The 20,799-nt window shown below is 46.7% G+C and overlaps 1 protein-coding gene and 1 pseudogene across 3 annotated transcripts; both read left to right on the top strand.

Annotated features, from left to right (window-relative positions):
• The first annotated feature begins 1,493 nt into the window (after positions 1 to 1,493).
• On the top strand, positions 1,494 to 20,248 carry LOC101111058 (butyrophilin-like protein 1). Of its 3 annotated transcripts, none has more exons than XM_027958765.3 (11): positions 1,494 to 1,796; positions 2,982 to 3,076; positions 5,065 to 5,412; positions 9,335 to 9,616; positions 9,733 to 9,933; positions 10,216 to 10,236; positions 10,331 to 10,357; positions 11,432 to 11,458; positions 14,616 to 14,642; positions 15,040 to 16,647; positions 19,278 to 20,248. In XM_027958765.3, exons 2-10 carry the CDS (start codon positions 2,992 to 2,994, stop codon positions 15,708 to 15,710), a joined length of 1,689 nt encoding a protein of 562 aa, XP_027814566.1. In that variant the 5' UTR covers positions 1,494 to 1,796; positions 2,982 to 2,991; the 3' UTR covers positions 15,711 to 16,647; positions 19,278 to 20,248. The 3 variants fall into 3 exon arrangements, with proteins under 3 accessions (XP_027814566.1, XP_042093298.1, XP_042093297.1); XM_042237364.2 differs by having other exon boundaries at positions 2,938 to 3,076; XM_042237363.2 differs by having other exon boundaries at positions 2,893 to 3,076.
• Positions 16,654 to 20,248, top strand: LOC121817417 (pleckstrin homology domain-containing family A member 1-like; annotated as a pseudogene).
• Positions 20,249 to 20,799: the final 551 nt, after the last annotated feature.

The raw sequence follows: 20,799 nt of genomic DNA, 5'->3' as shown, positions 1-20,799 counted from the left end.
AGTCAGCTCAACCAATGTTTATGGAGTGCCTCCTACATGCCCGGAAGAGTGCCTCCTCTCTTGGATTCCCTCGACATTCCTCAGGTGAACACAGGTCAGGGCTGTGGAGGAGACAGGGTGCCACCCAAACCGCAAAAGGCTTGTGTATGGATCTCATAATTGGGATCAGGAGGTCAGCAAAGTGTGCCTTGAGCAAGGTCATTTGAGGTGAGAGCTGTACAGTGGAGCGTGAGGAATGTGGGGGAGGAGCAGGATCATCCAGGGGCTGGTGAGACCAGTAAGGGGGCAGCTGGGAGAGGCACGGGGATGAGGTCAGACAGGAAGCTGGAGGCCTCGGAGCCGCGGAGGTGAGGTTGAAGCAGAGGGGTCCCTTGAAGGGTGAGGCATAAAGTTGACATAAACTGACCTGGGAGTGTCATGACATTGGAAAGAAAATAACCTGGAGGGAGTGAGGCCGGAGGTGGGTCTGGAGACCCATGAGGAAAACTCTGTGTCAGCAGAGAAATGAGAGTATGTAATGGCTGTTAGCATGAATTTGTGAAAATCTTGAATGTGTTGGAAGCACATTTCATGGGAGAGTGGGATGTGAAAGATGGCCTTCAAGTTTCCAGCAGAGAAAACCTGGTGAACACAGGTGTCCTTTACTAGGTAAGGAAAGTTCAGGGAGGGATGAGCTGGAGAGGAAGAGGCAGTCCCGTTGGTTCTTTTTTGGAGACCACAGAATCAGGCCTTTCCTGGTGTTCACTGGGCCTGGCAGAAAAGGAGTCTGAATGGCTGTGCCCAGGCCATGGGTGATACACAATCTTAACAAGCCTTAGGGCACTGTCCATTCAGCCAAGATTCTGGAGTTGGTCCTGGAAATGCGTGAAGCCTGGGGGTTAGCCCCTGGGGGGCCAGGTTGGGGGAGTTCCTGGGTCATCTGCTTGGGAAGAAAAGGAAGCAGCCACGCTGGGGGCTGTGCCCTGTGTACTTTCTAGCCGACATGGAGTCAGGCGGGGGTAGGTGTTAGTCTGTGCAGGCTGTGTGCTGCGTACAGTCCCCACTTCCGAGGTTAGAATGCTGCCATCCTGGAGTATGTCTTCTCAGGTGACAAATTAGTAAAGAATCTGCCTGCCAATGCAGGAGACCCAAGTGATGTGGGTTTGATTGCATGGTTGGGAAGATCTCCTGGTGCAGGAAATGGCACTCATTCCAGTATTCTTGCCTGGAAAATTCCATGGACAGAGGAGCTTGACAGGCTTAGTCCATGGGATCACAAAGAGTGAAACACAACTGAGGGAGTGAGCACACGTGCACAGCCTGGAGCGGAGCACTTGTCGAGAACGGTTATCGAGTCTGTGTGTCTCTGTGTGCCCCTCAGGGTGGTTCAGCTTTACTTGAATCCACTCTCTTGTTGCTGCTCCGATCGTGCTGTTTCCTTCTTGATAACCGGGTGACTGTCCAGAGGGCAGGGCAGAGTCTGCGGGGACTGCTTTTTCCAGGTTTCACTTTCCAGTAGTGAAGGAACCAGAGAAGGGTGGACTGAGCTGACCGGGATCTTTTCCGAGGGCCTGAGGGTCCCATGGTCCAGTCTCTGCAGACACCCTGGGCCGGGCTCTGCTGCTTCTCCACTCTCCTGGGACCACCTACCCCCAGACACGAGGAACTCAGACTTGGATCGGGACCAGGATTGGGGCTCTGAGTGACTAACTTCAGCTGCGAATTCTGAGGGCAGATTTGGGGTCTGCCAGGGTCCCTGAACCTTCTCATGCTGCTGAGCTTAGAGGCGCTCCTGAAGTCCCGGCCTTTCAGAGCAGGTAAGTGGGTTTTGAAGACACTTGTGGGCAAGAAGAGCAGGCAGGGAGCAGCAGGGTTGAGGAGGAGGCCGAGCAGGTGGCGGGGCTGGGGGCAGGGTAGGTGGTGCTGGATGGTGGAGTGGCTCTAGGGAGACCCAGGACCACCACAGTGAGGGGTGTGCCTTCACTCATTTGCTTCAGTGTTACTGCTATAGCACTTACTAGTAATAGGTTGTTTTCTAATTCCATGTAGTGACTACAAATATAAATTCATGTGATTCTCATGAAAACCTTGAGATGGAAATGCCGTTAATATCTTCATTTTGCAGAAAAGGAATAACACAAAGATGGTTGAGAAACTTGGCAGACAGGGGCTCAGTCTTGGGTGGAGGACTCAGCGCTTAGCCCCTAGTATCTGTCTTCCCAGGACCCTAAGCTACCTCCTCCCCTGCCTCAAACATTTAGTGTTTTGGGGTCTTTTCTCTGATGAGGACTCATTTTTTCTCTTTGGCTGCTCTGTTTCCACTGGGATCTCCAGCCCCAATGCAGAAATCTTCTTTAAATTCAGTGCGGATGAGGATTAAGCTGTCTGTGGGGACTGACTGGGCACCTGGATACGGGCCTTGTCCTTGGTCCCTGCAGGAAAGGGCTGGGTGGGGTTGAAATGCAGGTGAGCTAATCCAGCAGCAGAGGCAGCACACAGTGCCTCTGATGGACCCACAGTCCCCTTGAGGAGGATGTTTGTGGGGCCCCAAGTAGGAGTTGGCCTGTACTTCACATTGAGGAGCTGAACCTGGGTCTCTGTCCCTAACTGGTAGACAGGAGTTGCTGGTGGTTGTGAATAATGGGAAGATGCAGGATGGTCCCAGCTCAGGGCCCCTGTTGCTGGGAAAGGAAGCACCTGGTGTTCTGGCAGGGTGGGCTGGGCTGCAGGTGCCATTTGGGTGGGAAGGGAAGGAGGGCGTTTTTCCCAAGCAAACCTTGTGGTTGTTTAGCCCCACAGAGGCTTCCACAGGGCTGGGAGGAGCCCAGGCTCAGTGCTTTCTGGGTGGCAGAGTTGTGGGGAGCCCAGCACCTCATCAGCCCAGGGATCCAGTGGCGGGCTCTGCTCCTGCAGGACTGTTTCTGGCCCTGAGCCCTCCTCCCCACCGGGGTCCCTGAGCTCTGGGCCAGCCCTGGTCTGCCTCCCGCCCTGTGTCTCCCCAGCGCTGAGGGGATGGAGGACTTCTCCCGCGGCTCTGGGCTCTGCTGCCTCATCTCTCTGCTCCTCTTCACGCAGCTGCCCTCTGGGGGTTTCGCACGTGAGTATACCCCACCCCTCTTCCTGTGTGGATTCCTGGGAGCTGGGCTGGTTCTCTCCATCAGGAGTGGGTTGCTGTTTGAAAAGTCTCTTCTCTAGAAAAATTATGATACTCCCCAAACAAGTAATTGCCATTCAGTTTTTGAGAGTCTTTAAGCCTGGTAGCTCAGACAGTAAAGCGTCTGCTTATAATGTGGGAGATCTGGGTTCGATCCCTGGGTTGGGAAGATCCTCTGGAGAAGGAAATGGCAACTCACTCCAGTACTCTTGCCTGGGAAAATCCCATGGACAGTGGAGTATGGTAGGCTACAGTCCATGGGGTCGCAAAGAGTCAGACATGACTGAGCGACTTCACTAAGCCTCAATATAAAGACTATCAGCCTTATAAGTCTTTAAGCCTCAAGGCATATCAAAATGCCTTGATAGCTATCCAATGAGGTGTTTATCATGTTTTAAAAATTCAACTATGGCATATATGACAATATCTTTCACCTCATTTTTTTGTGTAGTATCTTTATTTTACATAACACATTAATTAATTAATTCTTTCCATTTCTCATATATTTACAGAGTATTGAACATGTGGTAGGTAGGTGCTTTTTATGAACAAACCAGGCAGATTCGTGTCTTTGTAAAATGTTACAATGTAGCAGGGAACCATGAACAATAAATGCATGAAAGCAGTGTAATGAATAGTTTTTTTATAAGCAATGAGAGGAGAAGCAGTGAAGCAGCATGGGGTAGAGGGCAGTCAGGCATGTGGAGGTGGGAAGTGGGCAGCAGTGTTCAGAGAGGTGTTCAGTGAGACAGTGAGATAAGAATAAAACCTGGAGGAGGGGGTGAGCCTGTGAGGGTTCCAGTGGAAGCATGGCTTCTGCAAGAGAGAACAGCCAGTGCAAAGCTGCCTGTGGGCCTGGATTGTTCAAGGGACTGTGGAGGCAAGTCTTGGCTAGAGCAAAGTGAAGGAGAGGGCGAGAAGTAGGAGCTTGGGTCCAGAAGCCCTGGGTGTCATCCCCATCAGGCCTTTGGTCCACTGAAGAGACTGAGAAGAGTCGGCAAAGTTTGGGTAGAGTGGGGACGTGGTTTACAGGTGGAAAGAGCTGCAGACTTGGGAGTGAGGAGACCCAGGGAGGCCAGTGTACTGTCGCCCTCCAGGTGAGAGACCAAGGTGACTCAGATCAACTCTGAGCAGCTCAGGAGCTGAGGAGTCATTCTCTGTAGATCCAGCAGGGCCGTCCTGCACAAGGATCAGGTCGTGGCCCATCCTCCAGGCCTCAGAAGGCCAAGGGCTCTGAGGAGATGTCAGTGGGGGTGAAAATGGGCACTTGTGGGTGAAAAAAGTGAAGGTAGGCTTTTAATGGAAACAGTATTTGTGTCTAGTTTTTAGTGCACATTTGAGCTGGGGAGAAAGTCATGAACAGAGATAAATTTAGCTCTGGAATAGAATAGTGTGGCTATACTAGGATGTGACTGAATGATCAAGGAGTTTTGAGCTTGACCACAGGTATTCTGTTTGGTCAGGGTTCAGTCCTGCCCAAGAAGGGCAGGATAGAGCTGTGCTTCTCAAAGTGAGGCCCCTGGAACATCAGTACCAGCATCTTGGAATAGTTTAGAAATGCATATCCTTGGGCCCACCCCAGACCTTACTGAATTTCTGGGGGTGTTGGCCCACCACTGCGGTTTTATAAGCCCTCTTGCTGATTTTGCTGCATGCTGAAGGTGGAAACCATTGAGCTAGAATTTTCCATGGAAGGGTGTGAAGACAGCAATACAGATGGATGAGGGACTGTCTTTGACATCTTTTCTGGGTCACAAAATTATCATCAGTCTAGCTCAAATTTAGAATCATCACAGCTCAACCTATCAAATCAGGGTTCATCCCACCCGACACCTGTCCCCAGCCTGCCCAGGGCTTTCCATCACACTGAGCGTGTGTTCCATGCTCCCTCTGTGTCTCCTCCTCTCTCACTCCTGTGTCTGTGTCCACAGAGGGGTTCACCGTGATCGCTCCCCCGGACCCCATTGTGGCAGTGCTGGGCGGGGAAGTCCAGCTACCCTGTCGTGTATCTCCAGCCATGAGTGCCGAAGACATGGAGCTGAGGTGGTTCCGCTCCAAGTTTTCAGAAGCCGTGTTCGTCTATCAAGACCGACTCGAACAGAAAGAGGAGCAGATGGTTCCTTACGCAGGGCGGACCTCGCTGGTGAGGGACCTCCTCAACCAGGGTGAAGCTGCCGTGCGTATCCAGAATGTCCATGTTTATGATGATGGGCTGTACACCTGCTTCTTCAAAAAGGGAGGCTTCTACGAAGAGGCCAATTTGGAGCTGAAGGTGGCAGGTTGGTGACTTATTTTTGATCCTGGAGTATTGGAGTTGGGAGGAACTTCAGGGATAATGGCAACTAATCCCTCATTTTATAGATATGGAATAGGATGCTCATCCACTCATTGCATTATTTGGTGCAAACATATTGAAACCCTACTCTATGTCACATCCTGTTCTGGGCACCTGGGATACATCAATGAACCAAACAACGTTCCCTGTTCTGTGGAGTTTATATTCTAGAGGTAGCACATAAATACTTTGACAAATAGGTTATAGAGGAAATTAGGAGGTGGTAGGTATTCATACTTATGATAAAAGGGCAAATATAACAGTGGAAGGGGACCAGGATGGGGTGGGGTGGGCTTGTGTTATGTGGGGCTTCGGGTTGGGATTTTCTGACAATTTGAGCAGAGGCTCAAAGGAAGTAGGGATTTAGCCATGTAGATATCTGTGGGACCAGAGTTCCCAGCAGAGGAAACACCTGGCGTGAAACCCTGAGGCAGGAGTGTGGCTGGAGGAGTGTGACTGGAGGAGGAGTGGCTGGAGCAGGAAGCCCTCGTGGTTGATAAGATGAGTAAATGGAGGGTTGTAAGAGATGACAACAATTGAATAAAGATATGTTCTTGGCGCGGGGTGCACAGAGAAAGGATTGATTAATGCTCTCTCTGATGGTCAGGAGAATTTTGCAGGTAATATACACTGAAAGGGGCCCCTGAGTTCATTAGATCAGGCTGCAAAGAGCCCTTGAGGTTGATGCACTGGAATATGAGAAGTCAGGGGAGAGGAGAAGAAAGGAGAGGAAGAGAGAAGAGAGGAGATAGAGTGTGGTGATGGCAGTTGCTAGCAGTTAACCAGAGTCCTTGGTGCTGCAGTGTGTGGTCCCTGAGGGGCACAGACAGTGGAAGCTGGGGGGAAGAGGAGAGGAATTTGAGGGGCCATGTAGATGCTAGGTTGTAGAAGACTTTGCATGCTGTGCTATGGATGTTGATGCACCACTGAGGAAATTTTCAACAGGGCAGTTCCTGGGACATTTCTTTGGTCAGCTGTGAATGAAAGGTGAGCCAGGCTGAAGGCATGGATGTAGTTACGAGGTCCACAGGCTGACCCCCAGAAGAGGCAATGGGATCACATAGAGAGACGAGGGAATCAGACATCTGTGATGTTTAGAAAGTAGAGCAAGCTGATTGAGTGTATTTGGGGACAGAGTTTGGGGGAAGAGGAGACTGCAGAAACTCTGAGGGTTTTGCATTGGCTGTTTGTTGTTTAGTTAGTAAGAATATTGAAAATTATGTGTGTTGATTGAAGAAAAACACACAACTTAAGAACTGTGAGCTGTGTTTTATTCAGGGTCTTACTGAGGGGTATATAATCCAGGAAATAGCTTCTCAGTAGCTCTGAGAAACTGCTCCAATGAGGTAGGGGGAGAAGCCAGTTTATACAGGATTTTGGCTAGGGAACAAGTGCAGTCAAGCATGCTTAGTATGCTAAGTGGCTTCAGTCATGTCTGACTCTGCGACCCCATGAACTTGTAGCCCACCAGACTCCTGTGGCCATGGAATTCTCCAGGTAAGAATACTGGAGTGGGCTGCCATTTCCTCCTCCAGGGGATCTTCCCAGCCCAGGGATCTAACCCACGTCTCCTGTTGCTCCTGCATTGTAGGTAGATTCTTTACTGCTGAGCCACTGGGGAAGCCCAGAAGTCAAGCGTACACTTTGGTAAAATGTTACTGTTTGTCGCAAGGATCAGATATCTCAGTTAATAATATTAGCACTTTTCTAGGAAGATGCGGAGAAGGCAATGGCACCCCACTCCAGTACTCTTGCTTGGAAAATCCCATGGACGGAGGAGCCTGGTAGGCTGCAGTCCATGGGGTCTCGAAGAGTCGGACATGACTGAGCGACTTCTCTTTCACTTTTCACTTCCACGCACTGGAGAAGGACATGGCAACCCACTCCACTGTTCTTGTCTGGAGAATCCCAGGGACGGTGGAGCCTGGTGGGCTGCTGTCTATGGGGTCGCACAGAGTCGGCCACGACTGAAGCGACTTAGCAGCAGCAGCAGCAGCAGGAAGATGCAAGAATCTAGGTTCACTAAATATTTTTTTCCTGAGCTATCTCTAAGTATCTAAGGGACCTGTTTTTCCAAATCACAGAGTGCCTTGCCCTATTTTCACCCCGAATTCCTTTCAGAGTGTACTGTCAGTGAGTAACTGAGAGGTTAATGACTTGAATCTTGTAGAATTGGATGGTGGGCAAGATTCTTTGCTTTATGTATGTTAGTTATCTATTGTCAAGATAATGCTGTATAATAAACAGTCACAAAGATCACAGTGGCATATAACAGTAACCATTTATTTAATTCAGGCATGAAGGGAGTGCAGCTAGTTTGGGCTGTATTTGATTAATCTTATCTGGGTTTATTCATACCTCTTTGGCCATGTCGGCTACAAAACAAAAACAAAATCTCCCAAACCAGAAATCATCTTCACAGTTAGTGGAGAAAGAACACAGTTTTATTACTGAATGGACATTCAACCAGTATGTGACAGACATCACAGGCAATCGACTAAGAGATTGTAAAGACAGAAAGATATCTCCCCCCTTTTATAAAGCTAAGCAGATACAATCCATTACATACTTGTTTTTAAGAACAATAACTATTCCTCATGTCGGAGCACTTGACAGCACCATCTGTCACACAGTTCACTCTAAATTTTCCTGATAATTGAGCTGACCATCAATGTTAGCTAATTGGTTTAAGCCAGAGGAAAAACAAATTCTTATGTGTTTATGACAGGAGGTATTTTTACACCTTGTAGCTTGGTGATGGCTGAAGTTGGGCTCCTACCCTCCCACAGGGAAGGGGAAAGTGGGGTGCTGTTTCCCTTGAACTTTATATTTACAGATGGCTCCTAGGTCCTAGTGAAAGACATTCCTGGGTCAAAATTCTTATCTAGTTCTCAAAAAGGATTTATATACATTTAAAACTGGGAAGAAAATACCTACAATTACAGGTTTTCTCAAGCAAATATTCTAAGAAAAACAAAGGAAGGGGAATCTCCGCCCTTATTTTCAACAGGGAGAATGAAGCCTGTTATTTTTAATTCATATTTGTCATTACAGTCAGCTGAGGAGGTCACATTAGAACCTTTGCTGGGTCTGTTCATGTGGGTTTGTTCAACTGGCTATTGATTGATCTAGGAAAGTTTCGGCAGGAAAGGCTGCACTAGAGCAAACACGTCCTCCCCCTGGTGGAGAGCAGCCCAACGGCACAAGGACTTTACAACCTAGTCATGTGACCTAATCTCTTATTGGCTAGTTGAGTCACAGGACTGGCCCAGAGGCAGAGTGTGGAGACACCAAAAACTGTGGCAGACAGGGAGCTGGATATAAAGGGGAGTGAAGAGTTGGCAATATTTTTATACAGAATCCATCACGGATGGGGCCAAATCACATATTCAGTTCTAGAATTATGAGTTGGAAGTATATGTGAGGAATTTGGGTAGAGGTAAACCTGTGGATAAAAGGAAGGGACATTCAGGACATAGGGTTGTTAGATGACTTAATTTTGGTGGTGATTTACAAAGAGAGGCAGTGGGTGTGGAAGCAGGCGGCCTGGGAGAGTGTGAGGTGAGGAGAGTCCAGGATAAGGGTGGACCTGGGACCACATTCCTCCCCCTGTTTACACGGCATCAGCCCTTCCATCTGCATGACTGGGGAGAAGGGGCCCAGCCCTCTGAAACCCTGGGGGTCCCCATGCTCCTTCCTTCTGTTCGCCGAGGCAAGGCCGCCTCCTTGTTCCCTGTGGGACCAGGCTGCCCCCAGAGCCCCCAGAGCCCCCAGAGCCCCTAGAATGCCAAGTGCAGGGCGCCCCCTGGAGTCGTGCACACGTAGGCACTGCTGGGTTCCTGGGCTCTGCATCTTGCCTCCCACAGGTGTGGGCTCTGCCCCTCAGGTGCGCATCACAGGGCCTGAGGAAGATGGGGTTCGCGTGGTGTGCACGGCCTCGGGGTGGTTCCCGAAGCCCCAGGTGCAGTGGAGAGACGTCAGTGGAGAGAAGTTCCTGGCGTTCTCCGAGGCCCACACCCAGGATGCTGAAGGGCTGTTCAGCGTGGAGGCGGCGCTGGTGGTGCGAGACAGCTCTGTGGGGAACGTGACCTGCTCCATCCTCAACCCTGTCCTGGGCCAGGAGAAGGCCATGGCCATTTTCATCCCAGGTCAGAGGGGCTTCTGGCTTCCAGCAGGGCTGGAGGAGGAGGCTGGGTGTTCCTGAGTGTTCTGGGCTGGGCTGTCCTTGGCGGGGGCCCTGACAGGGTGTCTGGCTGGGCTGCAGAGCCCTTCTTCCCCCAGGCCTCTCCCTGGAAGGTGGCTTTCTCGGTGAGCCTGACTGTGCTGGTGATCTTGCTCCTTGGGGCTGGATGTTACACCAAGAAAGAACATTCCGTGAAGGTGCGGGAGATGCGAGAAAAGGAGACTCTGTGCCAGATTAGAGAGCAGGACTGTCAGACAAAGGAGGAAGTGCTGAAGGATGCAGGTAAGGCAGGACAGGGGTCAAGCCTGGTGAATGTGGCAGCTGGTGCTGAGAGGGAGGAACTGACCACAGGGCCTGAGTCCAGGGCTCTGGGGAAATCCCAGTCCAGAGCAGGTGGCTGGGGAGACCTGGGTGGACAGCTGGAGCCGTGGAGGCTCCGATGGGTCTGTAGTTGGAACGTCTTCTTCAGAGGTTACAAACAGAGAGGTCGTATTTGTGGATTCTTTTTCTTAGGGAGTGGAGTTCATGCCCTTTTTCTTTTTTTTTTTTTTAACTCTTCTTCAGCTAAACTTCAGGAAGAACTTGGTAAGTTCTGCTTTTCCTCTTAAGCTCTCTGCATCCCCTTCATAGGAGACAGTCTGGTTGTTAAATCACCTATTTCCTGTGTGTTGCCTTTCAGAGAGGAGGAAATCCGCTTATCTGGCTGGTGAGTGACTCTCCAGGTGTCCTTGGGTTTCCTGTCCCACCTGTGCCAAGGCATCCCTCTCTTCCATTCTGTCTAGGCATAGAAATGTGGACCTGCTTCTGTCCCTGGGACAGAAGTGGAGGCTTCTAGGAGGCAGAACCCATGCATGGGCTCTCCCAGGTCTGGAATGCTGGTTCCCACCCATTTCTTGGGATCCTGGGTGCAATGCTGACCCCCAAGTCTATCATACACCCTGGGCCTTATTTCAACCCTGACTGACCCACTGTATTAATAGTTTACTATCCTTCTGTGCATCTGATCTTCAGTCAGTACCCAGAAGCAAAAGTCATGTGCTGTGAAATTTCATTAAAGGAACTATACAAATAACCAGCTTGATTAAGTTTAGGAGTGTGATCTCCTGTCTCCATCCCAAAACACCATCCAAGGAGTCCATTCTCTCTAGTTTCTTTGGGTGATGATCAAAAAGTTATGGGGCAGAACTGAGGTGACCATGCACAGAAATGTCATGGAATGAGCAGCCAATACCCTTGAATAGTGTTTATCTCTCGAAATATTTCATCTGAGAAAGATTAGCCACTTTTACCCAGAGCTCATCTCACTTCTTAAAATAGTTTCCATGTCAAGTTATTTCCCAAATCTATTTTTTCCAGGAAAAAAACTGAATATGATAATGCTTTCTTAAAATTATATAATAATTTATATTTTACTCCCTAAAATGTCTTCACACATAGTAGAATTTTTGACCCTTAGTAGCAAAAATGAATGTAGATAGAATAAGAATTTTTGAGGGTTTTGAGGCAAGAACAGCTAAGTGACTTGCTAAATGTCACACGCAGCAGTGGGACAGTGGTGGGAGTCAGTATGGAGTGAGCACAGGCCACCTGACTTGTGCTCCAGGGGAGGGATTCCCCACTATACTGGCTGTCTGCACATGGCTGGAGGTCACCTTCTCTCCAGCCTCTCCCCCACTGTGCTTAGTCTCACCTGCAGAGCAGAGGGGAGGCAATGGCCAGTGGATTCACACTGAGCAGGTTTCTTCTGGCTGAGGTCTCACCAGAGTGTGTTCCCTTTCAGCCTGGAGGAAGGCCCAGCTGTATGCAGGTAAGTTGATCTGAGTTCCTGTGGCCTCCCCTTCCCAACCTAGACTCTGCCCCCTTCCCCCTGAGGGGACCCCACAGCAGGGTGGGGTAGTGTCCTTGGTCTTCTTGTCACCTTTGTAGCCTCCACCTGGAGACTGCAGGGACTCCTCAGAACACAGATGTGCCTCCATCCTGCCCGTGCTCTGCTGCAGGCACTGTCAGGGTTAGCAGCACCCTCCCCAAACACCTGGTGCAACTGGGACTTCTTTTTGTGAGAGTGACATTGGAGGGGTCAGTGGTGAGGAGGGACGGCAGCAGGGAATGACTGTGTGTATCAGGAATTGCTCATCTCTGGAAGATTTCAGAAGTCATGCTTGCCTACTCAGGACTCAGTTCTTCTCAAGGGGGCCCTTGATTCCTGATCTGTCTTGCTTCAAAATTCCTTCCCTTTTTGGCTCTAGTTTTATTTTTCCCATTTTCTCCTGGTCCTCTGAGATATTGATCTTCTCTCTACCTCATGCTCTGACTCTGTGTCCAGGTTGGGTTTCATCCTCCAAGCCTCTTGGTTGCTGAGGAATTAGTTGCTGTAGAGCAGGTATTCTGAATCTGGGGTCCAAAAATTGTGGGCTGTTTCTGGGCTCCTTGGGTAAGGGTCTATGAACATTCTTAAGTTCTACTCAAAATCTTGTGTTTATGTTTGTGTGACAGGGACAAAAATGTAACAACCATGATCTTCCTTTTCAGAGAATTCTGTATTTGCTGATGGGTTCATTCCTGGTTGGGTTTATTAGGGACCATGGGCTAAGACTGGGAAAGAAGAAATGTAGAGGAGACAAAATCATTTCACAGAGAAATGGTGGGAAACAAATCAGGGATGACAAGACCAGAAGGAGGAAGAGAGGAGGAGATGAGGAGGAACTGCCGTGTCTGAGATTTGTCTTACAGAGATGGAGTGGCTTGTAGTGGTGGAACAGAGACCACAAGTCACAGCCATGGTGGTTTGCTGGGGAGCACACAGAAGGTGTGCAAGTTATTTAGGTGCATAAAGTGTGATCAACTCCTTGATATCTCTTTAAGAAATTTCAGTAAAGGCATATTTGTTTTTAAGCCATTTTAAAGTAACCATGTAATTCAGTTTACCTCTGATAATGAGACTATCTCAATTTTCCTGTAATGTTAGGGCAGGAGTGTGGTATGGGGCATCCTAATGTAACATAAGGTTGTTCTGAGAACCCTTTAGCTTTGGGGTGAGTTAAAGATCTGTACTCTGTAAGCCTGTGCAGTATGCCCTTTCCCTGATTGGAATATTTCTGTTTACAGACAGGAATATAGATCATGAGAGACAGAGGGTAAACCAAGGGTGAAAATGCCTGGGAGCCAGATGCGTGAGGATTTAGGATCCCACCTTAGGGATTCTTACTGATTCACCCTGGGATTTATGTTAAACATGAGGATCAGAGAGTCCTCTTTTACTATCTCTCCCTTACCTACTAAATTAAAGAACATGTGTTTTAATGTATACCTTGTTTTGTTTTGTAAAGATAAACCCCATTAAGCTAGAATCAACATTTTCATATTGACAAGTGTCAAGTGGGAGGTGGTCAAATGTTAGATCTCTTTTTATTCATAAAATTGGAAAAAATTGTATTAATGATTTGCTGTAGCAATTAAGTGAAGAATAGCATCACACTTGATACATGTGGAGTCTCACAGTTAAATGCCAACTCTCTTTTTTCTCCTCCCTCTTATTCTTGTTGTTAATCTCTATCACTTGTGGTATAGAAATTTATAGCTAGGGATCAACTAGTGTCTTGGTGAAGAACAAATAAAGTTCATTTTTTCTCAAAGGGTCACATGGTTAGGCCATCAGGCAAATGTGATCTTATTTCCATCAGGCAAATGAAAGAAATGTCAATTTCAGCATGAACCTGTATTAAGTAGGAATGGTGTAATAACTTTACACCCCAAAATTGCGAAAAAAAGAGAGCCATTTAGCAATTTCCATAAATGTTCTAATCTTGTTCCTGGTTCTCTACCCTGTTGGAGGCAACAGCTCTCTCAGTGCAGACATTTCAGGGTCTTATGACATATAGGATTTGCTTTGCTTTGGTTGTTGAGCTTCCTTTCTTTTTCCCAAAAGCGAGTATGGAGGTTGGAAGGAATTATTTGGCTGTGGGCCAGTTGGGAAAGGGATCCTTATGTTCTTCTTTAGTCATATCAGGCCATTGCCCCGGGGGACACTAGTCTGATCTGGTCCTTAAAATTCTTGGTTTGGGGCTGGCCAAGGATCAGCAGGTCTTGGCTAGGTATTTGGGTTATCGCCCCCTGACCCTTGGTCACATCGTACGGTTCTTAATCGCATCTGTAAAGTTCCCTTTACCACAGTGTATTCACACAGTCTGAGGTTTAGAACATGGACATCTTTGGGGTCCTCTTGTTGTGGTTCTCCTGGAAGCTTACAACCTCTCTGGGCAGTTATAGGGGGAAGCAGATGACTAGGTCCAATATTTTGGGTTTTCCTTCACAGGTAGAACTGTTTTTGTTCCACTAACCCTACAAAAAGCAGAAGAGAATTCATGGGTGTCTTTCCTCTCACTGCATGTCTGTCTTTATCACTTCAAACATGCCTCTCCTTTCCTTGAAATCTCTCCATTGTCTCCTAACTGAGCAAGATTTCTCTGATGCTGTATCCCAAATTCTTTTCACTAATGACTTATAGTCATTCTCTGAGTTCAGTTCAGCTAAGTTATATTGTCTCTACCACTGACTTAGAGGTAATCTGCATGCTCAGTTCAATTAGCTCTTCATAATTGCTTAAGAACCTTGGAAATTTTGATCTCCCCAATTCTTTCTCCAGAAAACCTAGTTATAAGGATGTGTGGCTAAGGACTGGAGAAAATGTTATTTTATAGTGAAGTTTGGGCAATGATCTTTACGTTCAGATTGATATCAAGCCTCTTAACCCCTCAGTATTAAGATTTATGGCTTTGCCTTCATGGTAAGGTTGCAACATGATGGTTCTCTGTGTGTTTGTGAAAAGAAATACATGCATCAGTTGAATATTTCCAAAACATTTCCCCTATAACTCTCTCAAAAGTATGCTTCATGATACTAAGCACTGACCTTGATATGTACAGTCTCTACAAACCCCTGATATGAAACGTGTGTTTTCCTTGTAGATTGGCGGAAGGAGGAGTTCCAGGAATGTGAGTGACTTTGTGTTTTTTCTGGATTTTCCTACTGCTGTCCCCATAGCCTCTCCTTCAGTTCTCAGATGCTGGCACCATCACTAATGTGGGGTAGGATGTGGTGGTGGTAGTCACACGCAGGTGGGGCTGATGACTTTGGCCGATATTGAATGCTAAATAGACATCCTTCAGCCCTTGGAGAGCAGGCTGGTCCTCAAGGGCTCTGTGACCTGTCTCACCCTGAAATCAGTCTTGTGGGTCCGTTTCCTGCTTGGAGGCCCATAGACTTGAATCACAAGTTTCTATTGTCATGGTGCTTATCCTTCCTCCCATGCAGCTGAGATTCCAGATTGAGGAGTGGTTGTGTGTTCTTGGGGAGGGGAGGACCTTGAATGATAGATAACTTTCTCTGCAGGGTCTGTCACTCTGGATCCAGAATCTGCCCATTCAGACCTTGTCATCTCTCATGAAAAGACAACTGTGACCTTGAAGGCCTCCTGTGTGACCTCTGGAGATACCTGCAGTGTACTGGGCTTTGAGGGCATCACATCAGGGCACTGTTACTGGGAGGTGGAGATCAGGGATGGAGACCAAAGCGAGTGGGCCCTAGGGGTCTGTAGGGAAGGTGTGAACAGGAAAGACTGGTACGTAGATTCCCCAGATAAGGGGTTCTGGATTGTGGGGAGATATGAAAAAGGATATTGTGCCCGTACTGTACCTGAGACTCTGCTATCCCTCATGCAGGCTCCCCACCCCAGGCTTAGGGTGGGAGTGTTCCTGGACCACCAGGAAGGGGACGTCTCCTTCTACAACATGACTGATGGCTCCCACATTTTCTCCTTCCCTCAGACTTCCTTCTCTGGGACCCTCTTTCCATACTTCATGATTAGGTCAGGAGACGTGTCCCTGACCGTCTGCCCCAAGGTGGGAGGGTCTGAGGGGCTCCCTGTTGCCCTTAGCAATCATTCTCGGGAGGAGGCTGTGAGCCTCCCAGGGGCGGGGTTCAGCTCAGGCTCCAGTGCTGATGGTCTCCCCGGGATCGATTCTCCACTGCTTCCCTGCAGTCCTGAGGCTGTGTCCCCATAGGGCTTGTCACTGTCCTGGACCCTCACTATGGCTCTTCCTGGAGCTTCAGACCCCTTCTGACAGAGGCCTGTGTGGTATAGCCTGGATGGCTGGGGGGTCTCACCTCCTGATCTGCTCTGCTCTTGGTCTTGTGGTTATGAGAATTTTCAGTTCATACCGTGTGCTCAGGTAACAGATTACAAAAGTTGACACTCTAAGCTGGTTTGGGGGTAGCCTGATGTTTACTATGGGGCATTGTTTTTCTTTTAGTAACGAAAAATATTTCATGATGTTTTTATACTCTTTGGATATGCTAAATGATGAGAGGTTGAATCACTCTGCAGACTAATATCATGTTTTTGTTGTTGCTTAGTTGCTAAGTTGTGTCTGACTCTTTTGTGACCCCATGGACTGAAGCCCACCCGGCTCCTCTGTTCACAGGATTTCACAGGCAAAAATACTGGAGTGGGTTGCTGTTTGCTTCTCCAGGAGATCTCCCTGACCCAAGGATTGAACTCAGGTTTCCTCCATGGGCAGGTGGATTCTTTAAGGCTGAGCCACCAGGGAAGCCTGGTGGTGTTACTTTATCCAATTTGAGTTTGTTAAATAGAACCCAGAGAGTGATGGTTGGTACCCAGTTCTATTTTGGAGGATGGACACTATCAAATCAAAAAAGCTGGCCAGCCAAAAATTTCCAGGGAAATGGTTGGCTGATGGAGTCTTAAGGAGTCTAATATTTTACTTTTTGTATTTTCTGTTGCGGAATGGATAAAACGCACGCACCAGTTTCCCCTTAATTTCAGTAAATTTTTGTTACCTGTAAAAAACCTGAGTTGTGTTCATTTAAAGAGTTAAGAAGAAGGATCTAGGTTTTTCATTTCTGTTAACAGCAGCTGGAAATAAGAGAACTGCTATCTGAATTAAGATGTAAATGAAGAAGAGAATTTTCAGAGGCAGGGTGAGTTGCAAAAAGCTTTGACCAAGAGCTGGAGCCATGGTCACTGTATGCCCCTTATCATTGTATTGCCCCTCTGCACTTCCAAGTCCAGTGGTAATGGTTAATGGAAAAACACAGGCCACTTCAGGCAGCTCAGTGCCTGTGGGACCGTGGGCCTGGGGGTGGTTAGTGGGATGGGTTCTGCGAGCATGGCACCAATTGAAGCAAACTGTGAGGCTCGAGGGGCCAAGGAGTGCTGGTCAAGCTTAGAAATGACTTACGTGGATCATCAGAATCACATTTGTGGCTTTCCAGACATTAAAGAAAATGAATAGAGTGTGAAATTTCTTTGGAGGTACTTCATACTGGATACTAGAGGAGATAGTTTTGTATGATACATGGATAATCCACAGAACCTACCTTCTGGATTGGCAACTGTGGAGCCATTAAAAAAAAGTGAAAGGGTTAGTTGTGTCCGGGTCTTTGTGATCAGATGAATTGTAGCCTGCCAGGCTTCTCAGTCCATGGAATTCTTCAGGCAAGAATACTGGAGTGGGTGGGTAGCCATTCCCTTCTACAGGGGATCTTCCTGCCCCAGGAATTGAACCTGGTTCTCCCCCATTGCAGGAGGATTCTTTACTGTCTGAGCAACAGGGAAGTTCTCTAATTTACCTACATTTCAAAGTTATGAATGCAGGGATGAGGAATTATTTCCTACAAGCCAATGATCAGCAGGACCTAGTAGAATGGATAAATGTGTTGAACAAAGCTATAAAAATTTCAATATCAAAGCAGTCAGTCTCATAGCCTCATTCTGATAATAGGTCACCCAGGTGAATGTGGGAAGAAGCAAATGTCTTATAGAACGGACACTGTTGGTAGTGTAGCCATCATTACTGAAGCTCAAAAAGAAGCAAATGAAGGTGGTAAAACTATTGACAGAAATAACTTGAAGCGGTCACAAATCTATCTTCCTTACTTTACTCCTAAACCACCTTCAGATAGTGCAGTTATCAAAGCTGGATATTGCTGGGGTCCAGTCCCTGTGGATCCAGGGAATTCGAAGCGGGGACGGAGTTGGTGAGGAAAAACTTATTTATTTAGAAATATAAAGAGAGATTAGGAAAGAATAATGTAGTAGGAAAATTAGTGGAGAAAAGAGGCTGAATAACTTGGTTTACGTGGAAAACCAATAAAGTTCCATGACAAGGAACTTGCACCGTCTACATAGGCCACTGGTGCCCACTTGAATAGCGAAGGGTGCCCCGCCTTGGGCTTCCTCTTGCGTGGGTCTTAGAAGCCAGGGCAAATAAGTAGACTTGGTGAGCCTCCGTGTTCCAAGGGATCAGCCTGAAAAAGAGAGGGAGGGAGAGGGAGAAAGAGAGAGAGAGTCGACACGGGAGAGGCCAAGCTTATGCAAAAACCCCATAACTTTATTTTTAAAAGGTGTTTATATACCCTAAGTTTTACATAATCAAAGATACAGAGTCATGCAGGGGCAGCAGTCCTGACCCTTTCTGTATATCTTTTTGTATACACAAGGTCTCAGGTGATTTACATTATCTTCTGGCCAAGAGGCCTATTAACGCTTTATGGCTCTCTTCCTTAATGAATGTTAATCTCATTTCCCCTGAAGTGTTTTTCTTTAATTTGCATCACCCTCAAAGCACTAAAGTTACATCCCTATAGAACAAAGATGCAGTGGGTTATAACAAAGAAGGTACTTAACTCAAAGATCTATGTTGCTACTTGTTTTTTTTTTTATATATATACCAACTATATAAACAAATAAAAGATATGAAAAATTGACAACAAGTATTGGTTCAACAATCAAAGCCCTTAATCAGTCCTATTCTAATGATTTTGACTCCTTGGAAGCCCTTACATTCCTAGGATGTTTTGAGCTTCCTGTGCCTCCCGCAAACAATCACATGCGCAGCTGTAAGAGTCCTGCAGGCGGGCTAAAAAGCCATCAGAGGGGTTTTTGGATTGAAACACTCTTATTATGCCCAGGAGACTTATTATCTAAAAGCTCTAAATAAACTTTTTCCAGAAAAAGGTGGTGGGGGGACAGCCCCCTGTTAATGTCAGAAGCATAAGCGAAAAGCATAATGCAGTACGGCAGGCAGACTCTGGTTTTGGGGCAGATGCATGAGCAGATTCAGCAAGGCTCCCTTAAGGCCGGACTTGCCTTTGCCTGTTGGACCCCTTAACCTCATGACCTTTGCCATGGGCGGGACTCCTCGTGCTGCCTCCCGGCAGGATATTGTGTAAAACAAGGAACAGTGATGAAAAACTGGAAGAGAAGATATTTTCAACTGGATAAAAACACAACAGGTTCCTTTAGATCTGAACTGGAAAAGGAACCTCTCCATGTCATACCACTTAAAGAGGTTCATAAAGTCCAGGAACGTAAACCAAGTGACATAATGATGAGAGACAACCTCTTTGAAATTGTAACATCCTCTGGCACTTTCTGTGTGCAGGCTGATAGTCCTGAAGATATGCACACTGGGATTAAAGCAGCCTTAGGTGCCATTGTAGCACAGCAGGACCTGGCAGATCAGCGTCCCCTAGAATAATGTCTCATACTGAGTTACTAATCTTATTGCTAATGATTGCCTGTGTCTGACCACTTCTCCTCTTTGCAGGAGCATTTCAACAGTCTTTCCAAATCTAAACACGCTTTCTACTCTGCCAGTGTGCAACAGCCACCCCACATTCCACAGCCTCTCGCAGCAATTCTACTCTTTGATCTCAAGTTTTGCCACAGAAAAGCTAGGATTTTATGAATCTCTTGCCAAGTTCAAGCCATGGAACTTCAAGGTCTAGACTGTCTCTCCAAGAGAACCAGCTTCCAAAGTAACTGAACAAGCTCTGCTGAAACCTCAAAGAAAAATGGTCCTCAGAAACAAAATGATGACTGTGTGGACTTGGATAGTGCAAGCTTTCCAGTCAGTGATGTGTGAGGTAGAAATACATGTAGCCTGATATGCCTTATCAACTCTCAGTGTCCTTTCATGAGTCTTCTCACCAAAGATGATAAAGGAGAAATGGGTTTTAATGCATATAGGATCCTGCCTTGTTGCTGTACTGTTTATAAGCTGGTAAGCCAAGAAGCTAGGGAATGGCCTAACTAAATGTAATTTCTTTAAAAAAAAAAAAAAAAGAAAAAAGCCCAAAATGTCTCAGTATCAACTGTCTGAAATTTTGTTCTCACTGGGGTGATAAAAGTGTGTGACATTTTTTCCTAATGAATTGGACAATTAAAATGTTTTGCAATTTAAAAGATGAACAATGCTTATTATTTTGGTTGTACTAAAAATGCTACTGTGACTTCCTATTAGATGTTCAATTTCTGCACATTCTTATTGGTTAATATTATTGAATGAAATATTGCCAAAGATATCTAAACTCATGATGTCTGTGTGCTGTAAAATTTATACTACAGTGTGGACAATTTTGAAATTATAACCATTTTTGATGCTCTGGATCTCAAGGCGAGTGATGTGTCTTGTGTAGAGGATGTATGCTAAACCCAAGCTCCTGATTTATTCCTGTCCCCCCTCACTAAGTTTCCCCTTTGGTAACCATAAATTAAACAAATTTATTTTTTATCTTACTCTCCCTTGAGTTCTTTCGGTAGTTCTTTGCTTTTCATTCAGTTGGTGCTCAGGCTGTCTCTCCAGTTTAAATGGAATGCATACATTATTTGGTCTCACAGAATCTGATTGATTTCTTTCTTGATTTTGGAGCAGTTATTTCAATTTACAGTTAGTCCTGACTACTTGATTGATGCCTGAGTTTCCTCCAGAGTATAAGTCTCATAAGGGACATGTATCCCCAAAGTCTGGGGTTATAGTTCCTGTTATATAGGTCTAATTAATAAATATTTGTTGGATGAATATAAATGATCATTTTCCCTCCTTGTATACTCTGATAGAAGCTCAACAAAGTTATAAGAGGAACTATGAGGAATGTTGGCGATGAAGAAAATTGTGAGAAAAGCAGGACATGAGGAGAATAATATGAGGAAAGAAGATAGTGAAAAGAAACTAAGGGTAAAAAGACAGTGGGGGCAAATTTTGAGGTAAAAAAGGCTGAGGGGAAAGTGTAAGCTCATAAGTCAGTGACAAGGACCTTGTGAGAGGAGGAGACATTGAAGGGGAAATG

The sequence above is a fragment of the Ovis aries genome, chromosome 20 (assembly GCF_016772045.2).
Source record: "Ovis aries strain OAR_USU_Benz2616 breed Rambouillet chromosome 20, ARS-UI_Ramb_v3.0, whole genome shotgun sequence".
NCBI lineage: Eukaryota > Metazoa > Chordata > Mammalia > Artiodactyla > Bovidae > Ovis > Ovis aries.
This window is presented reverse-complemented; position numbering and strand designations above follow the sequence as displayed.